Source organism: Erpetoichthys calabaricus, chromosome 5, assembly GCF_900747795.2.
Source record: "Erpetoichthys calabaricus chromosome 5, fErpCal1.3, whole genome shotgun sequence".
Classification (NCBI taxonomy): domain Eukaryota; kingdom Metazoa; phylum Chordata; class Cladistia; order Polypteriformes; family Polypteridae; genus Erpetoichthys; species Erpetoichthys calabaricus.
This window is the reverse complement of record NC_041398.2, coordinates 251,062,683-251,081,613: the sequence shown is the minus strand read 5'-3', so window position 1 is coordinate 251,081,613 and position 18,931 is coordinate 251,062,683. Positions and strand designations below refer to the sequence as shown.

At 48.0% G+C, this 18,931-nt stretch overlaps 1 protein-coding gene across 2 annotated transcripts in view; it reads left to right on the top strand.

Moving 5' to 3' along the window:
- The window catches only part of fam193a (family with sequence similarity 193 member A), a 144,412-nt gene extending 134,396 nt beyond the window's left edge, over positions 1-10,016 (top strand). For both annotated transcript variants that reach the window (XM_051928618.1, XM_051928617.1), the window contains exons 21-22: positions 2,957-3,038; positions 9,166-10,016. In XM_051928618.1, the coding sequence (XP_051784578.1) occupies positions 2,957-3,038; positions 9,166-9,259 (176 nt within the window). In that variant the 3' untranslated portion in view covers positions 9,260-10,016. The remainder of the gene's footprint in view (positions 1-2,956; positions 3,039-9,165) is intronic.
- Positions 10,017-18,931: the final 8,915 nt, after the last annotated feature.

Genomic DNA, 18,931 nt, shown 5'->3' with positions numbered 1-18,931 from the left:
ATGGGGACACACAGATGGTCACTGGTAGATTTCACACAAATATCACAAAGTGTTTCTTCATTCAGAGGGCCAAAGGTACAAGGAACAAGTGGTCAGAACTAGCGGTAGAGAGGAGAGAGATCTGTGTTTCTAGACCCTTTCACTCCCCTCTCAGAGCCTGTACTTGTATGGTGTCAGAAGATGTAAATATTCTCTCTTTATCATCCGTTTCCAGTTTATCTGGCCCTGCAGAAGGGTAGAGTCCTAAAACGTGTTGGCCTGATGGACAGCCATATGAATTTTCATTGTTAGAAGTCTTTAATTCTGGACACCATGAGTACTTTGTCCCTCTGGACGGTTTCATTTAGAAAAAGGGTGTTTGACCTGACCTGGCGTGTGTTTAAAATGCTGGACGCTGTCTGCTCAAATATACAGCCTTTGAGTTTTAGTTTTACAGTCGTATGAAAAAGTTTGGGAGCCCCTCTGTTAATTCTTTGGATTTTTGTTTCCCGTTGGCTGAACTTCCTTTTAATATCTGACATGCCTTATGGACACAGTAGGATTTCAGCAGTGACATTAAGTTTATTGGATTAACAGAAAATGTGCATCATAACAAAATTAGACAGGTGCATAAATGTGGGCTCCCCAACAGAGATATGACATCAATACTTAGCTGAGCCTCCTTTTGGCCTCTAGATGCTGTCCTCCTATAGCCTGTGATGAGTGTCTGATTCTGGATGGAGGTATTATTGACCATTCTTCATACCAAATCTCTCCAGTTCAGTTCAATTTGATGGACAGCCTGCTTCAAATCATCCCATAGATTTTCGATGAAGTCAGGGGACTGTGACGGCCATTCCAGAACATTGTACTTCTCCCTCTGCATGAATGCCTTTGTAGATTTCCAACTGTGTTTTGGGTCCTTGTCTTGTTGGAATATCCAACCCCTGTGAAACTTCAACTTTGTGACTGATGCTTGAACATTATCCTGAAGAATTTGTTGATACTGGGTTGAATTTATCCGACCCTCGACTTTAACAAGGGCTCCAGTCCCTGAACTGGCCACACAGCCCACCCCACAGCGTGATGGAACCTCCACCAAATGTGACAGTAGGTAGCAGGTGTTTGTCTTGGAATGCAGTGTTCTTCTTCCGCCATGCAAAGCGATTTTTGTTCTGACCAAATAACTCCATTTTTCTCTCATCAGTCCAAAGCACTTTGTTCCAAAATGAATCTGGCTTGTCTAAATGAGCATTGGCATACAACAAGCGACTCTGTTTGTGGCGTGAGTGCAGAAAGGGCTTCTTTCTCATCACCCTACCATACATATGTTCTATGTGCAAATTGAATTGTAGAACAATGTACAGATACACCATCTGCAGCCAGATGTTCTTGCAGGTCTTTGGAGGTGATCTGTGGTTGTCTGTCACCATTCTCACAATCCTGCTCATATGCCGCTCCTGTATTTTTCTTGGCCTGCCAGACCTGCTGGTTTTAACAGCAACTGTGCCTGTGGCCTTCCATTTCCTGATTCCATTCCTTACAGTTACAGAAACTGACAGTTTAAACCTCTGAGATGGCTTTTTGTAGCCTTCCCCTAAACCAGGAGACTCAACAATCTTTGTTTTCAGATCTTTGGAGAGTTGCTTTGAGGATCCCATGCTGTCACTCTTCAGAGGAGAGTCAAAGGGAAGGAAGCACAACTTGCAACTGACCACCTTAAATACCTTTATATCTCATGATGGGACACACCTGTCTATGAAGGCTTAACGAGCTCATCACACCAATCAGCATTGAGCAGTGACAGGCATTCAAATCAGCACAATGACAAGGGGACCCACATTTGTGCACAGCCAGTTTTTCACATTTGATTTAATTTCATACAACTAAATACTGCGTCACTAAAAATCAGTGTTGGGAGAACACCGCAGTACTCCTAGGAGATGACAGACATCCCACTGATATCTTTATTGTTGAAAGGAGAGTCCATCATTACGCAGGCTGAGAGGGGCTCACAAACGTTTTCATATGACTGTATATACATTTTTTTTGAATGCTTTAAATAGTAATGTGTAGTACACGGTGTGTTAACTGAATATAGTTACTTGACATTTGACCTTGCTGCTCCTTAATTGGTAGTCTAAAACTAGTGGTAGGCAGTAGGACTTTGGTGATTGGTCAGCTCTATTAGGCCAAATAGTGTTGTCTTATCAAAACTGTTCCAGTGCTCTAAAATGGCAGCACTTCTTTGGAGAACCTTTTCACTCTTGTTATCTGCTGAGACGTCTTTCCAACTGTTGACACAAAGACCTTTTTCATCCTCACAGAGAATTAATGCAACAAGCGGTGGTGTAGGGGAGTGAAGATCTGTAAACAGCAGTCGGTAAGGGAAAGGCACACTCAGTGGGGATAAAGCGAGTACCGAGGGGCAAATAAATTCCACAGGTGACAAGGGTGGGTAGACGGCTCTTACACAAAGTGAGTAAAACAAAGAAACTTCAACAACGACAAACTGGAAAACAGCGCAGCAGTCAAGTGTTGGGAAAAAAAAGACACGCACGGTGTAAGCAGAGAAAGGCTCTTCAGCTGGGGGACTCTGCCATGATGGGGTACCATTACAAGCAGCCCTTTTGTGGTGTGTCACCTCACAACGTCTTAGGCGTCACCTGGTAAGGGGATTGGGTTCAAGTGGAGTTGTTTTGTCCAACTTTCATGGAGGTGTACAGCTCCGACTAATTAATGCACTGCTAATGCAATTTAACTGCATGATGTTCTTTTAAATTGTTTTAAAGTGAGTTTCTCTTTCACAAGGCCCGACTTCTCCACTTTCCTTGGAAGACAATGCCGTGGACTCGCCGGTTTCCATGCGCTTCTCTCACAGTTTCATTTGTGGCATCATGTAAACAACACAATGTTTGTTCAGACTTCTTCTCTGTCCTTTAGAAATGTCATCACTTGAATGTTGTTTGTCTTTTAGATGACGTATTTTTACCCAAAGATATCGATCTAGACAGTGTAGAAATGGATGAGACAGAACGGGAAGTAGAACATTTTAAAAGGTAAGAGATCAATGCACTCCAAGTGAGTATTCATAATCGTACTTGCATTTCTTAATTCAAAGTGATGTACAAATCGCAGAAGTGTGTCCCACAGTGCAGTGGCAGGTACAGTGACTTAGTGATGGGGACAAGACGGTCCACCTTGAGTGCAGTGGTTTAGGGCCTCAGCCTGAAAAACAGCAGCATCTGAATACACGTGAAGGGTGTCAGTAACAAAGACTCTCAAACTCACTCCATTTTAATGCACTTGCCACGTGCCTGACCAACAGCTCTCCGGCCAGCCTTCCATACATCCATACTCTGACCACCTTATCCTGCCCAGGGACAACCAAATGCCATTTACAGGGAGTGCACAATCACTACGAGGTTTAGCTCTCATAAAATGAAGGAGACGTCAATGGATACGCACCTAGAAAATGTCAGCTCTTTGTCAAACAAATGCACATTTAACACCAAACCACATCAATAACAGTAGCACAGTGGTCAGTGCCGCTGCCTCACCGCCCGGCTCTCGTGTCTCTGGGGGTCTACCTTCAGTTTTTTATAGTTGTGCACACTAATGATGGCAGATCTGCAACTTTATAAATTGTACCCATGGGAGTGCGACTCTGGGCGTGAGTGTACCCAGCAGTGGAACGAAACCCAGAGAGTTGCTGGGATCGGCTTTGGTCCAACTTGGATAAAACGAAGGATCACCTGACTTTGCATAACGAAGGATCACCTGACTTTGCATAACGAAGGATCACCTGACTTTGCATATACAGTATTTGAGTATTTACTTGTTTTCTATTTGAATATTCAAACCTTATGTTTTGGCTAATTTGACACCCTATATATATGTGTGTGTGTGTATATATGTGTATGTATGTATATATATACAGTGGTGTGAAAAACTATTTGCCCCCTTCCTGATTTCTTATTCTTTTGCATGTTTGTCACACAAAATGTTTCTGATCATCAAACACATTTAACCATTAGTCAAATATAACACAAGTAAACACAAAATGCAGTTTGTAAATGGTGGTTTTTATTATTTAGGGAGAAAAAAAATCCAAACCTACATGGCCCTGTGTGGAAAAGTAATTGCCCCCTTGTTAAAAAATAACCTAACTGTGGTGTATCACACCTGAGTTCAATTTCCGTAGCCACCCCCAGGTCTGATTACTGCCACACCTGTTTCAATCAAGAAATCACTTAAATAGGAGCTGCCTGACACAGAGAAGTAGACCAAAAGCACCTCAAAAGCTAGACATCATGCCAAGATCCAAAGAAATTCAGGAACAAATGAGAACAGAAGTAATTGAGATCTATCAGTCTGGTAAAGGTTATAAAGCCATTTCTAAAGCTTTGGGACTCCAGCGAACCACAGTGAGAGCCATTATCCACAAATGGCAAAAACATGGAACAGTGGTGAACCTTCCCAGGAGTGGCCGGCCGACCAAAATTACCCCAAGAGCGCAGAGACGACTCATCCGAGAGGTCACAAAAGACCCCAGGACAACGTCTAAAGAACTGCAGGCCTCACTTGCCTCAATTAAGGTCAGTGTTCACGACTCCACCATAAGAAAGAGACTGGGCAAAAACGGCCTGCATGGCAGATTTCCAAGACGCAAACCACTGTTAAGCAAAAAGAACATTAGGGCTCGTCTCAATTTTGCTAAGAAACATCTCAATGATTGCCAAGACTTTTGGGAAAATACCTTGTGGACTGATGAGACAAAAGTTGAACTTTTTGGAAGGCAAATGTCCCGTTACATCTGGCGTAAAAGGAACACAGCATTTCAGAAAAAGAACATCATACCAACAGTAAAATATGGTGGTGGTAGTGTGATGGTCTGGGGTTGTTTTGCTGCTTCAGGACCTGGAAGGCTTGCTGTGATAGATGGAACCATGAATTCTACTGTCTACCAAAAAATCCTGAAGGAGAATGTCCGGCCATCTGTTCGTCAACTCAAGCTGAAGCGATCTTGGGTGCTGCAACAGGACAATGACCCAAAACACACCAGCAAATCCACCTCTGAATGGCTGAAGAAAAACAAAATGAAGACTTTTGAGTGGCCTAGTCAAAGTCCTGACCTGAATCCAATTGAGATGCTATGGCATGACCTTAAAAAGGCGGTTCATGCTAGAAAACCCTCAAATAAAGCTGAATTACAACAATTTTGCAAAGATGAGTGGGCCAAAATTCCTCCAGAGCGCTGTAAAAGACTCATTGCAAGTTATCGCAAACGCTTGATTGCAGTTATTGCTGCTAAGGGTGGCCCAACAAGTTATTAGGTTCAGGGGGCAATTACTTTTTCACACAGGGCCATGTAGGTTTGGATTTTTTTTTCTCCCTAAATAATAAAAACCACCATTTACAAACTGCATTTTGTGTTTACTTGTGTTATATTTGACTAATGGTTAAATGTGTTTGATGATCAGAAACATTTTGTGTGACAAACATGCAAAAGAATAAGAAATCAGGAAGGGGGCAAATAGTTTTTCACACCACTGTATGTATATGTTTGCAGCTGGAGATCCACAAAGGGAGAAAAAAGAATCCCGTATGATAAAGTAGTTTTTATTCCTGAGCTTTCAACCCCTATCAGGGATCTTCATCAGAGGATAATGCTTAGACTTACAAGAATCAAAGGCAATATATAGCAACACATTCAGTGGGGAGGAGGTGACTAAGTCAGTATGATCTGGGGGGGGGTTGTACAGTTTATTTATTATGTACATGTTGTTCTTAAGTTGGCATGTGCTGGATTTATGTCCAAGTGCCTGTTGATGGCGTTTTCATCTGATAGCCAAGACTCGGCCAACTCTCTGGCGCTTTTTGTACTGGCCTTAAATTTTACTTTCACGTTGTCCCAGTTGAATGTGTGTCCTGTCGATTTAGTATGTGCATAGATCAATGATAGTGTGTCCTTTCTTCTGACGGCGTTGCGATGTTCCTGTACACGTGTTGAGATTCTTTTTGACGTTTGTCTTCTGTATACCGCTGAGCAAGAACTGCATGGGATACTATGAACTGCGTTTCGTGTTTCTGCTGTTGATTTCTTGTTTTTGGCATTAAACAGGACCATGTGCAGATTGTTGGTGGGTTTGTGTGCTATTCTGTCGCCCCACTTGGTCAGGATGCGCACTGTACCTTCAGACACCTTGTGGTGATACGGGAGTGAGTGCCAGGTGGGGTGGGGGTTCTGATTTAAGTCGATTGTTTGCCGAGTTACGTGGCGTCTCCTGTGTAAGCTCCGATTAATGAATGTTTTTGAGTATCCGTTTGAGGTGAAAAGGTGGAAGAGATAGCGTCTCTCATTCATTTTTGTTTCCTTGGTATTACAATGAGTGTGGACTCGTCTGAATAGAGTTTTCACACAGCTCCGTTTATGAGATACCGGGTGGTTGCTGGCGTAGTGTAGGATCTTGTCTGCGTGGCATTGTTTGCGGTAAACACTTGTGGTCAGGGTGGCGTCACTATTTCTTTTGATGTAGATGTCCAGGAAGCTGATGTGTCAGTTCATTTCTTTTTCCATTGTGAACTGGATTGCGGGGAATATTGTGTTGATGTGATTGTAGGACTCATTCAGCTGGTCCTTTTTTAGTATGACGAATGTGTTGTCTACATAGCGTGTCCAAATTTTGGGTGTAATCTGGGATAAAGCCATGTTTTCAAATCGCTGCATTACCAGTTCTGCTAGGAGTCCAGATAACGGTGATCCCATCGGCATGCCTTCTTTCTGAGTGTAATACTTGCTGTTGAAATGAACCCCCACCCCACCTGGCACTCACTCCCTTATCACCACAAGTGGTCAGAAGGTACAGCGGGCATCCTGACCAAGTGGGGCGACAGAATAACACACAAACCCACAAACAATCTGCGCAGAGTCCTCTTTAATGCCAAAAACAAGAAATCGACAGCAGAAACACGAAACGCAGTTTATAGTATCCCATGCAGTTCTTGCTCAGCGGTATACATAGGACAAACGTCAAAAAGAATCTCAACATGTGTACAGGAACATCGCAACGCTGTCACAAAGAAAGGACAAACTATCATTGATCTGTGCACATACTAAATCGACAGGACACACATTCAACTGGGACAACGTAAAAGTCAAATTTAAGGCCAGTACTAAAAGTGCCAGAGAGTTGGCCGAGTCTTGGCTATTAAATGAAAACGCCATCAACAGACACTTGGACATAAATCCAGCATATGCCAACTTAAGAAGAACATGTACATAATAAATAAACTATACAAACCCCCCAGATCATACTGACTTAGTCACCTCCCACCCCCCCTCTTTAATGTGTTGCTATATATTGCCTTTGATTCTTGTAACTCTAAGCATTATCCTCTTATGAAGACCCCTGATAGGGGTTGAAAGCTCAGGAATAAAAACTATTTTATCATACGGGATTCATTTTTTTCTCCCTTTGTGGATCTCCAGCTGCAAACACATACATACATATACATACATATACATACTTACATACATACATATACACATATATATATATATATATATAGGGTGTCACATTAGCCAAAACATAAGGTTTGAATATTCAAATAGAAAACAAGTAAATACTCAAGTACTGTATCTGTGAAGTCAGGTGATCCTTCGTTTTATCCAAGTTGGACCAAAGCCGATCCCAGCAGCTCTCTGGGTTTCGTTCCACTGCTGGGTACACTCACACCCAGAGTCGCACTCCCATGGGTACAATTTATAAAGTTGCAGATCTGCCATCATTAGTGTGCACAACTATAAAAAACTGAAGGTAGACCCCCAGAGACACGAGAGCCGGGCGGTGAGGCAGCGGCACTGACCACTGTGCTACTGTTATTGATGCAGTTTGGTGTTAAATGTGCATTTGTTTGATAAAGAGCTGACATTTTGTAGGTGTGTGTGTCCATTGGTGTCACCCTCATTTGATAATATGTGTCATTTATTGTGTATGTGTGCGCACAGAGGACTTGTTTAACATAATTCAGAGCCCAACATCCATCCATTATCCAACCTGCTATACCCTAACTACAGGGTGACAGAGGGGTCTGCTGGAGCCAATCCCAGCCAACACAGAGAACAAGGCTGGAAACAAACCCCGGGCAGGACGCCAGCCCACCGCAGGGCACACACACACACACACACACACTAGGGACAATTTAGAATCGCCAATCCAGCTAACCTGCATGTCTTTGGACTGTGGGAGGAAATCCACACAGACACGGGGAGAACCTTGGAAGCGCACCCAGACGGGTCTCCTAACTGAGGCAGCAGCGCTACCCACTGCGCCACCGTGCCACCTCAAGAGCCCAGCAGTTCCTATTAATAATTAGAGTTCTTTGCATTTATGTGATATTTTTTTCGCTCTTCAGCACTTCACGTAGAGAGTTGGGAGCCACTTGAGCCTCCACCTGGATGATGTAACAGCAGCCATTTTTGCGCCTGTACGCCCCCCCATTAGCAGTTTGGTGGTTAAGGGGTGAGCTGATTAGATAATCAGTACACCCCCATCCCTTTACATGGCCACAGAGGGTCAGGCCCTCGGTTTCGGTGCCATTTTTAGATCCTGGTGTCCCCGTCACTGCATTGGGATCCCCATTCCGACCCCAGGGTTAGCGCCCCCTGCTGGCCTCTTCCAGTAGCCCCCCCAAGCTTTCCCCCAGATGGCCTTCCATCCAAGTCCTGGCCAGGCTGAGCTGTTGTGAAGTGCAGGTGGGTTGTCTGCGGCCCCCTCATTTTCTCTGACTCCATAGATATTGTCACTCGTTACCCATCATTGATATATTTAATAATATAAGATAGGACCGTTCTCCCAGATCAGATGACCGTTCTCCCAGATCAGTGTCAGTCGAGTCCCAGAATACAAACTGCATTTGTTTGAGTTGTCGAGGGGGGCCTGAGAATGAAAGACCATCGGAGGTCTAAAGTAATGCAGCGGTGTGGAGAAGTTAAAATGGCAGCAGCGGGCGCCCCGCTTTGTGATGTAACGATCAGGTGGTCCCTGTGAGGTTATCACCGTGACGTTCAAGATCTGCTGCCCACATTTCGTGTTAAACGTTTGGTGTCTTTCTGCAGATTTGGTCCAGCGTGGCCGGGCGTTGTCCGTGGTAAGTCGATGACCTTTGGTTTGTATGTTTTAGGTTTTGTTTGGACTCGGCCAGACAGACCAGACAGCGGCTGTCCATCAACTGGTCCAACTTTAGCTTGAAGAAGGTGACCTTTGCTGCCCACTGATGAGAGGAGAAATGGACACTTTGCAGGAAACCAATCAAAGATGGCTCTCTTGACTCAGTTCTGCTGTGCTAGAAGCTACTATGGCATCCGAGCCATTGCTGCCTTGCCTTGTCCTTGTTGCTGCGTTTTCGCCTGATGATATTCTTGCGAAACATAAAACAAACAAAAGCTACTTTCTACACGGATTTGTTTGCTTGTGTGCTTTGTAGTCAGTGAGTGGGACGTTTCTTTCAGGTCACCCTTGTTCTTCGTGGTGTTGGCCTTCGGTAATCCAGGCTGCTTGCACTCGTCTGTGGATTGAGGCCTCCCAGCAACACAACAAAATGTGACCAAACAAACAAACAAACCAAAACGACGGGTTTTCTCTTTTATTTTTATTTGTTTTGTTACGTTCTCGACTTCGCTTGCCACTCGCATTTCATGCAGCAGACTACTGACGGAGACAAACCCGCTTGGTTGCCATCTCTGCTTTCCAGACGGGTCACTCGGTCACTCGCTCGCTCGCTGGGTCGGTCCTCACTTTGCAGTCACACTCCGTGTGTGTGTGTGTGTGTGTGTGTGTTTGTTTTTTTCTTTTTTCTTCCCTCGGCTTGCAGAATGAATTTTAAGAAGAGAACAAAACTCGCACTGTCGGTCTCTAGAGTGTCTATTGTGTTAACACTGAAGCCTATCGGCCTACTTTTTAACATATTGTTAAGTAATAATTCAAATCTTGTCTTTCTTTTTTGAAAGATGGAATACAGTAGTATGGCAGGAACTTGTCTCTTGTGTCCTAAATGTTCATTCTTTTTGATATTTATATAAAAAACTGAGCTGCTCACGCATGCATTACGGTGTCGGCCTTCTTTATACGGACAGCGGTGAGCGTCCCGTTGAAATGCCAACGAGGTCTGACGTCTGCGCCAACTGGGAGTTCTAAAGAGGTGCTTAGGGTGGGACGGTGCAGGAAACGCTTTCTCAATTATCAGTGACACCCTCGCCGTCTGACTCGATAAGCGTGAAGCTAAAGTCCTAACGCCAAGTGCAGCTGCGGGACGCTGACGCTGCCGTTCACTGCCATTTTTATGCCACCCGCTGGGACAACCTGTGAGGAAATTTAAACTAAAAAAACGGCGCCCATAAAACAGGAGTGAAAACCTGCATGAAGCGATTGAGTCCTCCCCCCTGACGCAGACAGAAGCCCCCACTGACGGATGTGCTCTGTGATGCGGATGCCAGGGTGCCCACCTGCCTCCTCCAACACGTCCTCCGAGACGCAATACACTGAACGAAAAAGTCAAATCCCATTGAAACGAAGTGCCCGGGCCTGAGGAAACGGTTTGTTCAGACGGGGAGTTGGTGAATTGGCACACAGCGCCATCTCTGTCAGCGCGACCTCAAGGATGGCAGCCTCTCCTCTCTTCTTGCTAACATCAATGGCAGTGACAAGTTCCAGCTCGTCCTGTGAAGCGTCACGTCACCTACTTGTTGGCGTTTTTTAAACCTGGAAAGGTGAAGGTGGCATTTGTAAATAAGAATCGGCAGAAGCACAAACGACGCACTCGGATGCCCCAGCTTTGTTTTGTTTTGTTTTTTTGATTCTGGTGCTCACGGGGCAAAATCTCAATGGCCTTCTGGAGAACAAAGACGAGAGAAACTCAGCACTCTAGACAGGAGAGACCCCTCAGTCTGATGGGCGAAGTCGAACCCGCAGACCTTGAAAACGTCAAAAATAAGCAACGGAGTCGAGCGGCAAACCTCCACACCTACTGCTGAGTTGATTGACAGTCACTCCGCCTCCTGGACACGCCCACCAGAGCTGCACACATACTGCTGAAGTCAGTTGATTGACAGTCACCCCGCCTCCCGGACACGCCCACAACGCCTCTCACGTCGAGGGAACGCCCACTAAATCAGGTGACATAACCCTGTGCTCTAATTGGCCTTTCAGCAGACGTCCTGATGTCCTTTTTCGGGTTAGGGTGCGTTTTGCTGTTTGTGAAGTCAAATGCGTTTTTGCAGGTTGAGTTTGCTTTTCCATAACAAGTTGGTTTATTTTTTTATTTTTTAATTTTTCTTTTTTTTTTTTTTTTTTGACTCTGTAGGGAGTTGGCCAGGATCCAAAACAAAATGTGTATAACGGGGGGTCCGTCCTGTCAGAATGTGACACAGCGAGAGGCTGAATGAGCGTAGGCCGCCCTGAGTGGGCGTTCATAAGAAACGTAACGAGGTGGAAGGGCATCAGAGACGAGGAGAGTCGCCGCCAACTCTCTGAAATACGATTGAAATGAGTCACCCATTATGTTGGTGGTCCATAGTGTGGGCTATTAAGGGGTCAAAAATCAGAACTCACGTCGTATTGGTAATCACTGACTTGAGACCCCGCGTCTGAAATGTGACCCTTCAGGGTTTAGGGGGCTTGGACCACCGGGGAAATACTCACGACTCTTGTGAGTAGCAGTGACTGGGACCCCTCGTGTCCCACTAAGGGGCCTCCTGCACATTTTTGCTGAAGACCCCCGTTGGTTTACTTATCATAAGGCTGTCATTTCCTGCACAAAATAAGGCGGGCGACTCCAAAACGTGTGACGTCTTAAATAAACGGGCATTAAGGCGAGTCCATCGGTGTGTCAGACGTGGGGGTCTTGAAGAACCGGTAAGTCAGGAGGAATCGAGTTCAAAGCACTGAGAGGGGGCACAACAAAGGAATCGATGACAATCGCTGATGGCTTCACGGAGGTCCTTGTTGGTGGTTTTCCTCCCTTAAGTCTTAGTAAAGACCCGGGCTGTGGTGACAAACAGCGGGTGTCCCCTTCTGGTGACGCGACGTTCAGCTCTTCTGGAAACTGGGAAACGTCTGGCAATGGCGAAGTGGTCTTCCTCGTGAAGATGGCCCTCCACTGCGTCCTTTCTGTGGTCCACACCCGTTTGTGTGGTCTTTGGCCTCGTGATGAACAACATGAGGGTGCCGCTTCTCCACCAGCCCCGTTCCTGGGGGTCCTTTTAGTGGTGGGGGGCAATCAAGACCTGCGGTTTGAAACCTGAAAACGTCACAGAGAATTCACCATTTGAATAAACGTGTCACATGGCAGTCTGGGGGACGTTTACAAAGGCCAGGATGGACCAAATGGGGGTCTTCACATGGACGGAGGTTTCGTGAGCAAAGGTGCCCCATTTCTACTGGGGGGCTCATGATTGCATCCATAACTGTAGGAGGTTTGCTTGGGGACTGCAAGTCAATGATGGTAGTCTTTGGGCTGTGAGGCCTCGTCTCAAGTGTTGCATGCAGTGGTGGTCTCCATGTTACAGAAACACAGCAGCGTCCTGGGGAGGAAAGAGTGGAGGAGCTGAAGATGAAGAGGGCAGAAGTGACAAAGACCACCAGTAGGGAGTGCACTTCTAGGAGGGGCCGGCCAATGACTTCTCTACCTGACTGTGGACCACTCGCTGATGTCCTCTCCTGTGACTTCAGCCCCCTCAGAACACCCCACCCGACACCCGTTCCCATCCCCTTGAGGTTGCTGTCATCAGGAAGCCCCCCATGTAGGATTTCTTCAGGTTTCAGAAGATAATCACTGGGGGGCCCAACCAGGTGTGGACTGTGCATGCGGTGGGTGGTGAAGCTCAGGGGCGCCACATTCCCTGAGAGTGGTCTTCAGGGTCTGCTGTGTTGGCTGGCGGTGCGTCGTCCTCGTCCTCGTGGGTCTCTTCAGAGATGGTGGGCCAACAGCAGAACTCCCTTAACATCCCAGAAAGCCTTTGCCATCAATTTTCCAGCTGCTCTTGGGGACCCCCGTGAGCTCATTGGGTGGGCTCTTGTTTGATTTCGGGGTCATTTCACCCCCAGTAACAATCTGTGAGAAGAAGCCAGTTGTCATGACGATGTGCTTTGTGATGCCCACTGGGACGTCACCAGTTAAGGACGGATGACTGTGAAGATGCTGGGGGGGGGGGTCATCTTCAATCGACTCCAGGACCCCATTTAGATTTCTTAGCCCAAAAGTTCACCATTAAGTATGAAGGTCCATCCTCACCCTACGCCGCGTTTGACCCCTCGTGCATTTCTGTTGGCTTCATCCGGCCCCCCAATCTGCCTGCCTGATATGCAGTGACCTCCAGTGACACGTTCACATCTGTCACACTGCTAGCAGGAGCGACAGCACTGAAGCCGTGGGCGGGGGTCCTGCTCAGGCTCGATACTCTCCATCACTGGTCAGGCGTCTCTTCAGTCTCCACATTGCAGACCAGGACACGACAGCATAGATGGCAATGCCAAGAAAGCCTTCAGGACGAGGACAACGACTGACGGACCACCTTAGCCAAGTCGATGAGACTTGATGAGTGGGTTTCACTGGCATGGCACTCTAGCTGGTGCCCATCTTTACTGTTAGGTCTCCAGATGTCCTGTCCGGGGTTTGTTCCTGCGCTGTGCCCGCTGCGGCTCCTGGTGATGCCCCCATCACACTACACAACTTCTCCTGTGGTCTTCATTTACATCAGTGGTGACCCGGTCATGATTTTGTCACGTGTCGGGGGGGCGGCAGACTTGTGTGTTTTTGAGTGAGAGAGGTGACAGCCAATGAGCATTCAGCGCAGCCCACAGCCAGAGATGAGCCAATGAGACAGAAGAGCAACGAGGAGAGGCTCCTGGAGCTTTGGGGTCGCCACAAGCGTCCAGTTGACATCTCAGCCTTCTGCATGTGACAGCATGGGACACCAGACGAGCTGCACTGATTGGCTGCATTGACGTCCCGATTGTCACCCCCTTCGACTTCTAGTTGTCTCCTGAGACGTCCTCGTGACATCGAGAGCCGCTGAGGGTGACGTTCTCCGTTGGGTCCCCCCCCCCCGAAGTTGAATGTCAAGTAGCGACGAGTGGCTGGCGGTCGCTTCTGTCATTTTTGAACAACGAGTCCCAGCGTCGATTCAGCGGCGCCCGGTGGTTACAGCGCATGTGCGGCGGCCGACCGTCTGATTCCTTGGAGTTTGAAGGGAATCCGCGCAGGACGAGCGTCGCAGCTGTAAGTTGGGTTTTCGTTATCGATGTCCTGTGGAACAGAAAATCCAAACGTAACGTAAGTGAGCGAGCAGAGGAAAGAAACCGGGACGTGATGGGAGGTCTGGGGACCGGCCAGGTAGCCCCTTTAATTCAAAGGAAAGTAAAAGACACGAAGGAACGAGCGTCTCGTGTCCCGGGTGTTTGACTAAGCGAGCGGGGGGTCCAAGTGGTCTCTGACTTCAGTGACATCACAGCGCGTCCTGCCACTCGGCGATCGCTTTCAACGTAACGACACAGACGGTTCGCGCTGTTCAGACGCCCCCCGGAGCGCTCGCCTTTAGGACCCTTCGACAACTTTAGCCACTCAAAGGTGAACCTCGTCCAAGTTTTATTGTCGTGTCTGGCGACAAGTTGCTGTCATCTTTGCTTTGTTACGACTGCGCTGTTCAAAGTCAGCGCGGCGCCCACCCGCTTCGTGCCCACCTTTGATGATGGGACGAGGCCACGATTACCGGCATATTTAACAAAACGGTGAACTTCTTGATTAGACGTCAGACGACTCGGGGCGGGGCAACTCCTCCCATTGGCTCCTGCGCGCGCCTGCTGAATGCTGGGAAATGAAGTCCGCTCAGCAGCTGCCTCACCGCAGGACCCTCCCAGTAAGGGGCTTCTTTTTCAAGCTGCTAAATACACCAACACTGTGCCGTCTGTATGGGATGGGGGGGCTCTGCTCCCCTCAGACCCTTCTGATTCCAAAGATAACAGTCTGCTGCCACTCGGCCGTCCAGCTCTGCCCAGTGTGACGCGACGTGCCAGTTTGTCGCTGCTGCAGATTTACTGACGTCTGACTGCTTACCGGTGGTCCTCGCCTCTGCCAGAGGGTCCGTAACGACAAACGGCAAGCCTTTAGGCGACTTCAAATCGGTGACGGCGGACACGGGCCCACTATGGACCTCCATCAGAAGGGACGAGCGACACCGTTTATTACACCTGAGATTTGAAACATTTCAACTGAAGCGCCGCGTTGGAATTTTTCAAATCTTTGACTCCGCTCTTCTTCTTTATCTTCTACTAAAGCCTCACATTTCTTATGAAGACCCCAAGTCAGGACAGCTTATGCTAATTATGGGCACAGTTTAAGGGGTGGTCCGCCCCCCCAGCCGACTGGGTCCATTACGTAACTGAACGAAGTTTCAAATAAAGAGCTCGTCTTCGTGACGTTTTGAGTCCGCCGTTCCTGTAAATACGAGTGCGCCGCACGGCGATGCCCTGTTAAGACAAGGGGGTCTCGTGGCGAGGAGTCCGGGGGTCGTGGGTTTGCTCAGTCCGTGAAAAGACGTGCAGTCAGGTGATCTGGCGAGCGTGTGCGCGTGCGTGTACGTGTGCGCGCTCACCCTGAGATAGACTGTCGTCTGTCTGTGCCCACTGCTTGCTAGGGTGGGTCCAGCAGCCCTCTGCCCTTAGAGGATGGATGGATGGGCCGACTTTCACAACAGCAGAGTCTGTCCACCCAAAGCAGCCCCCTCATTTGGCGCATTGTGGGCCATTTCAGTCGGTTATTGTCTCACATTTAAGGGCTGAAAACAAAGACTTTGCTGTTATCGTTTGCAGTATACCATCTGTTGGAATGTATTTTGTAATGTATCTAGTAATGAAATACATTGCATTGGTCCTTCCAACAGATGGTGCATCACCAACATTTGTAGTAATAAAATGCATTAGTGTACATGTTTGTGGTGCACCATCTGTTGGAATGCACTTGTCTCTGTTATATGCCATTTGGTATGGGATTCAGAAAAGCAGTGTCAGTGTATGTGATGCACCATCTGTTGGAGTGACAGAGACATGGCAACTGGCCAGACACACAGATGCACAGACACTTGCCCTTTTATTAATTATGTAGCTGGGCAACACGTCTAAGATGGGCTGAGATCTGAAGACCTCAGCTTTGGTGTTTGCGGTGCACCATCTTTGGGTTTGTCCGTTGTATTGTATCCAGTAATAGAATGCATTACTACAAATGTTGGTGATGGTGCCATCTGCTGGAAGGACCAATGCAATGCTTTTCATTACTACACTTGTGGGTGCTGCGCCATCTGTTGGAATGACAGAGACACATCACCCAGAGTGACACACACAGGCACTTCTCCGTTTATTAAGGTGGACTTGAGAGGGGTCACTTCTGCTGGACCATTTTGGCCCCCCCGCTCTCTTCTTTTATACGTCTGACAGCCTCTGCTGACTCCAGTCACAGGTCCGGTGCTTATGGTGGTCACATGTCACACATACCCATGTGACAAAATATGCAAAACACTAACATGTGACATCTGTGTACTATAAACGTGTGTCTCTGATGAAGCAAATAAATCACAGGAAACGCCCCAACCTTCCCACCAGATGTTCCGCCGCGTCCGCGTTTTCTAACTTATTACCATAAAGCACAACATGGAGACCAACTTTCAGAAGTTCCGTTTCCTGTCCTTCAAATCTCGTTCCCGCTGTCTGCGCACGTTTGTAGTGCAATAGTTGGTCGTGTGTTTGTGTGAGTGGCGCTTACTTGATATTATAAATTTGTCATAAAAGCCATCCAGCACATTTGACACAGGGTGACACGTGACGATGACGGCGCAGCTTTTTATGCTTCATCAGCCCACCCCTAAAATCCCCCCCCCCCCATGACGCTCATTCCGGCTTTTTAACACCAACTTAAGATTTCTTGGAATTCTCCCATAATCCACAGAGGAGCGGGCGCTTCAGTGGGCATTGAAGAAAGTCGCCATAGCTGCCAACGCCTCGTCCAGCGCCAGCTCCATCAGCTATTGGCTGTGACAGAAAGGGGGCGTGTCACCGCACAGTCGCCACGTCTGATAGGCCCAGCCAGCCAGTTGTTTCCAGTTGTGTTTCATTGATGAGATCAGCAGCTGCAGTCGGCACGTCTGACATACCCCACCATACTGGGGGGCTCGTCATGTGACATCGCCTTTACAGGAATGTGAGGGGTCCTCCATGTCACAGAGTGGTGGAGGGTGCAAAGCAAAGGGGGCAGACCACTAGAGGGCACTGCAGCAGAGCAGGAGGTGCGTCTCAGGGTGGTCCTAAAAGAAAGACTGGGTGGGCCGTCATGGCTGCTGTGTTTCTTTGAACCAGTGCTGGGGGGGCAGGGGAACATCAGACAGAGTTTGGTGGTGAGTGAGATTTGGTGTGTGGGCACCGTTCGGGTGGGCCATAGCCTCCTCTGCATATGGTGGTCCGGGTTCAGTCACTTTTCTGTTCTTCCGTTGATCGTCCCTGTCTGCTGCGGTTTGTATCCCCTGACTGTTAGCCCCCCAGTCCTCTTCTTCATCCCACGGGGGTCTCCCCGATTGTAACGAGTGACTGGCTGACTCTGATTTCAGTTTGCAAAGGGCCTTCGTGATTTCTCTCTCCTTCTCTTGTGTCATAGCAGGTGGCACACTGCCTGGCACTGCTGCTTCACACCTCGAGACCCCCTGCTTCTGACTCGCCCATGTGACGTCCCCACCTTCTCCACACATTTGGGCACTCCGGGTGAACCCCTGTGTGCTTCAAGGTATGCGAGTGAGGAAGACTGGCATATGGGGGGCAGACAGGCACCCTGCTGCTGAGGTGGGCAAAGTGGGCCTGAGAATAGCGAGGTCATCTTTCTATTATATAGCGCCTTTCAGAAGTCTCTTTCTTGTGTGTCACCTTTGTCTTATATAATGCCTTTCACAATGTGCCCTGTCAACTTGTCACCTTCTTTTGTGTCCTCGTCACCTGATGTGGCAGCTCGTATTTATGGCTCCTCCCACCAGGTCTACCTGATCTTTTCTTTTCTTTACGCTCACATTATTTGACAATGTGCCGTCCTTCTTTTATGTCATTGTCATTTTATGTGTCAGCTGTCTTTGTTTCATTGGTCGCCGCTCGCTCTCTTTGGTCTCATTGTCATGTTGCGTCGCTCCCTTGACTTTTTCTTTCTTTCTTTCTTCCTTTCTTTCTTTCTTTCTTTCTGTCCTGTATGTCACCTTCATGCGTATCACACTGTGACCTTGTATGTCCTCTTCATATTATATAGCGCCTTTCTTTGATTTAATTTCTGCCAGGTTCTTTTGTCACCTCTTTGTCATATTAAATGGCACCTTTCACCACTCGCCCCCATCAGGCCACCTCTGCCAGCGCTGTCCTCTTTGTGTCACTCGGCTGCCTGCTCAGCCCCCTGTCCCCATGAGGGTGCCCTTAATCACGCGGTGGCTGACCCCTTGATGACAGGTTGGCTCTTAGTGAGTGGTGGCATCAGCGGAGCTGCAGTGTGAGTCACAATGTGACAACAGAGGGTCAGGGTGGCACACGAGAGGCCCTGGCACCGCTTCAGGTGCCCCATTTTGAGGAGACAAAGGCGTCTCGCCTTGAGCAGCAGGTGGGGCACCGAAGGGGGGGAATCCCGGACTCGAGCGCCAGACGACATCGCCAGAGTCAGACTGGCGGGGGGCCGCCTCACGCAGCTGTTTGCCACCCTCGGGGAAGTCCCTGGAAGACGGGAAATTCCCACTCTGAGCCGCAAGTAAAAGGCACGGCAGCTTCATGGAGATGGTGGCAGATCCCAGTAGCGTCCCGCCGCCATTGCAGAAGACCCCAGCATTCTGGGCCCGCTGGCGCCGCTTTAATGTTGGCAGTGCATTTTATGTTTGGGTCGT